This window comes from Candida orthopsilosis (assembly GCF_000315875.1).
Source record: "Candida orthopsilosis Co 90-125, chromosome 7 draft sequence".
Lineage (NCBI taxonomy): Eukaryota > Fungi > Ascomycota > Pichiomycetes > Serinales > Debaryomycetaceae > Lodderomyces > Lodderomyces orthopsilosis.
The window spans coordinates 604,624-611,142 of NC_018301.1; the positions used below are offsets into that span (position 1 = coordinate 604,624).

At 37.9% G+C, this 6,519-nt stretch overlaps 2 protein-coding genes across 2 annotated transcripts; one reads left to right on the forward strand and one right to left on the reverse strand. All coding sequences in view use genetic code 12, as the record gives it.

Moving 5' to 3' along the window:
- Positions 1-90: 90 nt before the first annotated feature.
- Positions 91-2,985, forward strand: CORT_0G03020 (hypothetical protein; the record flags this gene model as incomplete). Its single annotated transcript, XM_003871056.1, has 1 exon — positions 91-2,985. The coding sequence occupies one exon, from the start codon at positions 91-93 to the stop codon at positions 2,983-2,985; it is 2,895 nt and encodes a 964-aa protein (XP_003871105.1).
- Positions 2,986-3,000: 15 nt separating this feature from the next.
- Positions 3,001-4,674, reverse strand: CORT_0G03030 (hypothetical protein; the record flags this gene model as incomplete). Its single annotated transcript, XM_003871057.1, has 1 exon — positions 3,001-4,674. One exon carries the CDS (start codon positions 4,672-4,674, stop codon positions 3,001-3,003), a length of 1,674 nt encoding a protein of 557 aa, XP_003871106.1.
- Between the last annotated feature and the right edge of the window lie 1,845 nt (positions 4,675-6,519).

Consider the following 6,519-nt stretch of genomic DNA (forward strand, 5'->3'; position numbering starts at 1 on the left):
AAACCATCGCAAAAGAGGTACTGCATATTAATTAGTTACCAAATCTTTGATAATGGCAAACCACAAGTCCTCACTAGTTAATACACTATCATGAAACCCGAAATCGAAGAACTCCCAGATGATTATGATGTAGACGAGCACACCTCTAAGACAGATAACTCCACTTCTCCCAAAAGACTACCCAAAAGAAATCCATTTGCTGACGAACCCAAGAAGAAAACCATCAAAAGATCTGCTGACGAAGTGTATTCCCAACATAAAGGACTCAATAAACCTCAATTCAACCGAAATAAACCTATAGATGCCTTGTTTGAGCAATTGGAAATGTTGCTAAATCTATCTTATGATCAATTGACGGTGGAAATACTCGAACAGCGAATATTCAATGAGAACACCTCGAATGGATCCCGATTCCGAGTGGTGGAGTATTTACTTGATAAGCTTCTAGATATTCAAAGATACTCATTGGAACCTCAGTTTAAAGACAAGTCGATTATAGCAATTTCACTACACGATGTCAAAACATTTAGCAAACTTATAAACACAATAATCATACATGGTGTTTATCCAGCTTTAAATGTATTCCATATTGGAATACCATTTGAGAAACGAACTTTGAAGGATGCAAACCAGAATAGAAAGTCATTGACAATTGACAAAATTGGGGAGCCTAAGTCAGCCATCGAACTTCTAGAGCTCATCTATGAGAAGCTTTTTGTCCTATTCCAAACCCCATCCGATGTTACTGGCTTGCTTAGCAAGGGGTCAGGTTTGTCAGACTTTGTCACAATTGCCATTGCATTGAATACTATTCCAAATATTGATCACAGCAAATACATTGCTGAATATCCCACAATTGAAAAATTACCAGATACATTTGAGTTGTTTCAAGTGTATTCACTCTTGCTAGCTTCACCTTCACCCGGTTACTTTAAAACGTTTGTTGTGGACCACTTGCAACTACTACATTATAAGGCACCAAGAGGAGATGGCTTACTTGGCTTAATAGAATACGTGTTAGGCATACGTGATCAGGATGAAATTGATATCACAAGGTTTGATCATGTTGCCAACATCGTTTTGCTGAAACCAAAATCTATAACCACGAAAGATTACTTTACTTCCATCGGAAATCAATTCTATGACTTGCTAGTTAATATAAATCGACCAACTGTCACCTCATGTGTCACTTATGTTCTCGAAAAGCTTTGGGGTAAAAATACATTAGTGGTTCGGGACTTTTTCTTGAAACGGGTTTGGGATAACTTTAATCCTGAATCAGAGAACACTGGGGTTTTAATAACTGAGGCGCAATTAAACAATGAGATAAACGTGTTGCTATCACTATCGCGGAAAGGTTTGGAACCAGATTTTTACAAGGCCGTTATGGCGCCAATAACAGTTCCTATTTGGGGCTACTACTTGTTCCTTAAAAGAAATGCAAAATCGGTGGAGGTAATTACCAATATATTGACTACATACTTCACTGTGATGAAGGACTTTGATACAAAAGACCTTGCCGGTGTTGATTTAATTGCAAAAAATTTGTGCTTTGAAGGTGGCGAGAATTGGCGGTTCGCAATGGGACCCAATAATTTGGTGCAAATTGAGACTCATAAAAATGAAATCACTTTTGACAGCAAAGAGTTTAAGGTTAACAAATTCATTGTGAATTTGGATTTTGCGTGTACAAATTTTATTACATTGTTGGGAAATGTCGATGACGATATCATACAAGGACTTTTCGTTAGAATATTAAAACAATGGCTCGCTGGATCAAAATTGATTGGTAATGATGAGGAGAGTCCATTTATTAAACTTGTTGATTTGAAGTTGTTGGAAAGTATTGGAGAAAAGTTTAAAGAGAGTCTTGCACGAACTCCTTCAGAGATGTTACTTATTGTGCAAAGCTTTTTGAATTCCGAATTTGATGAGGATGATGACACAATGCAGGATTCGGACGATGAAGATGGTGAAAAAGAGGAGATTCTTCCAGTGTTGTTAGAATTGCTTTCTGCCGTCTTATCTGAAAATGACGTGGTTATAGACGACCAATGTACTGAGCACTTATCGGCAATCAAGACATCATTATCCAACCTAGCAAAGCAAATAGTGAATGAAAATATCAAACGATCAGCTCGTGCACTAGAGTCAAGAATAACGGACATAATGAGTGGTGATATTCCCGTTACTGATGCCATTGATGCCCAAAAATTGACTCTAAGCAGAGCAATCACCAGTTTGAATGATCCATTGGCACCAATTCGAGCACATGGTCTTTACTTATTGCGTCAGTTGATCGAATCCAAAAGTGAAGTTATCTCCTTAGATTTTGTTATTAATTTGCATTTGGTACAATTGAAAGATCCTGAGCCATTCGTTTATTTAAATGTCATTAAGGGGTTGGAAAGTTTGATACAATGGGATGAACCAGTTGTGCTCAAAACATTGTGTGAGCTATATGTTAATCAAGAGACGGAGTTAGATGAGAGACTAAGGATTGGAGAAGTGATTCTTCGTTACATTCAAGTGTCCAATGAAACATTCCAGGGTGACTTGGCCAACCTCATTGTTGAATCTACCTTATCCATCATACGTAGGCATGACGCCGACGATGATAGAGTTAGAATGTCTGCTATGTCATTATTAGGAACATGTTGCAAGGTAAACCCCATTGGTTTGATCGGTAAATTGGAGGATGCATTAGATTGTGCTATAGGTATCCTTAGTTTGGAAATCAATAATGACAAAGCAATCATGAGAAGGTCAGCAGTAGTCTTGATTCAAGATTTGATCCTAGGTACTTCTGAGACGGATAAGATCCAATTTCCAGAAAATTATAGAGAGAAGGTTATTACAATTTTGAAATACGTTGCGTCGACTGACAACGACATTTTTGTGAGGGAGCAGGCCCAAAAAGTATTGGAACTTATAGAAGAGTTGTTCAAGTTAGCCATGGACTTGTATTTTGAGCGCAATAAGTAGACAACTGTATATCTTTTAATGAGCAAATCTAAAGTCTAACCTTTTATTCCCATCATCTGCAGTTGTCTTCATATATTCAGCCCTATCCTCCTCTGACATATTATCCCAGATCTTTGCCTTCGACTTATTTCTCCAAACGTAGTAAAACTTGGTCATCAAAAACAAAGGTATAGCAGCTAACGTAATAAACCACAATTGCAACAATCCCCGTTTATATAACGGCCTATCATCTTCCCGGAACACGTTCTGAGCTATAATTGCACCCATTTGAACAGACATATTATACATTGCTGAACAAATTGATCTCGTTCTCACTGAATTGGAATTTCTTGACACCCATGAGACAAGAATTGCATGGATATAAGGAATTGCATAATAAATCGTATTCAAAACAAAACTTTCCCATACTTTGATTCCACTTCCAGGCCAGAATCTAACAACTCCTAATGTAATGGCCCCATACACGGGAGCTATCAATGACACATAAGCTCTATCGTTCAATTTCTCTGATAACCAAGTAATTCCAAGAAGGTTACATATGTATAGGAAATACGCAGGGATTGTCAACAAATTCGTATCAAACGTGTTGAATCCAAGTTCACGAGTCATTAATGTGAAGTAAGATCCAAAAGTGAAATGCCCAATATAAGCAATCAATCCGATTGCATACAACGGCCATAAATCATAATCCGAGAGACATACCCACAACATGCTCAACGAAATTGCTTGCCTATTATGCATTGTACCCTTTGTAGGGTCATCTCGTAAGATTCGATTGACGACAATTTTCTCTTCATGCTCTGTAAACCAGCCTTTTGGATGCATCCAGTTTCTTGTTTGTACTGCCGATGGAACCATCATATAAAAGGAGAAAAGGCCAATCAAGAGGGTAAACAAACCCTCCCAGAGAAAAAGATGAGCCCATCCTGGCCACCCAAACACCCCTCTCAAGCGTAGGATACCAAAAGCAGCAAGCGCAATACATATTTGAGTGATTGTCAATGTTGACCAAAACCAAGATAGTCTAATGGGCAACTCTTTGCTAGTAAAGAAATAGCTCAACCACAATACGAGGTCAGCAATAAACCCACCTTCAATGGCACCTATCAACCCTCTTGTTAGGAAAAAGGACACTTTTCCACTGAGTGCCGCTTGACTCATTGCGACTATACTCCAAGCACAAATTTGAATAGGGATAAAGATATCTGGGCCAAGTCTTTTGGAAATCATCTGCGACGGGATTTCAGCTAGCAAGAAGGATACATAGAATATTGTGTTGCCCACATTGTAGTCGTTGGTTGTTAATCCCAAGTCTTGTAAAAAGTTGTCGGTAACAGCTTGATGGAGATTGGTTCTATCAACTTGTAAGGCAACAAACATAAGACACGCAGCAAGAGCAACTCTCAAATTCAATTTACGAACCACCTTTTCCTCTTCCTTTTCTGTCCAATTAAAATCAGGATCAAAGTGGGAGCGGCATTCGTACTTTGTTTTCTCATACAACTTTTTATAATATTCAGCTGTGTCGGGATCAAGAAATGGATTCTTTGACTTGACTTGTTTCTCTTGTTCGGAAACGATTTCAGAGACGTTGACTCTCAATTTTTCAGTTCCAGCCTTGTCATTTGATAAGATTGGGGATGGTAGTATTTCCTCGGACACCGGAGAGATCAGCCTTTTTGTAGACATTTCTAGCTATGGTCTGAAATGGTGGGATCACATACTCAAGAAGATTATTAGGTATTAATACCAACTCCCTGAAACCTCATCATATAATAAGGGTTAATCAACGTTCCTCCCAATATTTCACGTATCATAAGTTTTGGTTCGCTCAAAAGAAGGTTATTATATTCCATAGATATTTTATACTGACTTTAAGCTCCCCTCTTATTATATATCTCCTACTTCCAAATTTAGATGGCACGAAGAATCAATGAGTGCGTAAGTTTGACGGAGGAGTATTACATATCCCACCCCGGTGTTGTTCATAAGTCATATTGTGGGGTCACGCCCTTCAAAGAACCAAAGCCCCAATACCTTAACTTATTGAATCGACTGCCCCACTGTAATGGGGTAAAGGAGAGGTTTATTTGGGGGTATGGAGCTTGGTGAGAATAATTAAAGTTTTTTTTAGAGTAGGATAGTATTATATGCACCTTGCTATGAGTAATCGTATGAGACATACTTCAATGGTAACACCTTTGAACTTGATGCAAGAAGACTGTGCCCGGATTTACAAATGTACAATTTGTCGTTTCGTAAGGGGCAATGAAATGGAATTACTCTCATCAACTGATAATTACTAGGCAAATTTGTCTGGGTGACATTTCAGTTTGGCAAAGTTTGATTTAGGTGGTAGAAATTTAGCTTTGGAAATAGGAAGCTACAAAGTGCAGACTCCTATAAACTTTGTATTAAAATGGAATATCCCTATGGACCCCTCTTTCACGAAAACATACTTAGTTTCCGACTTTATCTTTCTCTAAATATTTTGCTAAAAAGAGGGACAGTATTTTGTATTATGTGGAAGTATTGCAATGAAACAGGTAAAAATCAAGCTGGTAGGCGCCTACCACCTATTAAAGGAGAGAGAGAGATGTAGTGTATGGCTTACCAAAAGGGCAAGTTGAGAATTCGTAGGTAGTTGACATAATGAGGGTTATTTTAGTTTAAGTTTGGAGAAAGTTGCCATCTATGAGAGAGGTCTTGTACGCAAGGTGCGTGGCTAGACCTCGATTACTTAGTCGCTACTACTCCCATGGGTAAGGCTATTCTAAATTTGATATTGAAAGATATCAAAATGTGACTCGATGTCAACACCATGGGCAAAAAGATTTTCTTTCTTTAAATACATAGTATATTAAATGATCAATGAGTACTCCCAATGTGCTAGTGTTATTCTATGGGTGTGGCTTGTAATGGTACAACGGTTGATCTACTTAGTTCGTCTCAGCCTCGCTATTCATAAAAAGAAATGTGACACAAATGACATCATAGACAAAAATATCATTTGACAGCAATCCCCGAAATCAAGTTCACTTTAAATGGGATACAGCCTAAAAAGAAGAGCAAGTTCACTGACCAGTTGACCTTAAAGTTTCCTTCCACTGTGATTGCTCAGCAATACTTCTACACTTTATGAAATTGAAACTGAAATTGCAATGTCAACAAAACAAAATGAAATGAAAAGCAAAGATTAAAAATTAGTAACAAAGACATGGACTTAGAGACACTTTGTTGCTGCAACACAAATTTCAAAGACATGAAATACAGAAGAAACACCCAAAATAAATTTTAAACCAAGACATCTTTACCACTACTTCTTCTTCTTGGACACTTTATTCAACAATGGTCATCCCTAAAGAGAACGCTAACGTCGACATCCTCGAAAGAGCCTACTACAACCCCTACTACTACAACAACAACAGTAATTGGCACAGATACAGATGGTTATTATGGCTTTTGGTTTTAATCCCCATTTTATTCGTTGTGATTATGTTTTGTTTCAGGCGTAGAAGATCAAAGAGCAGTGTT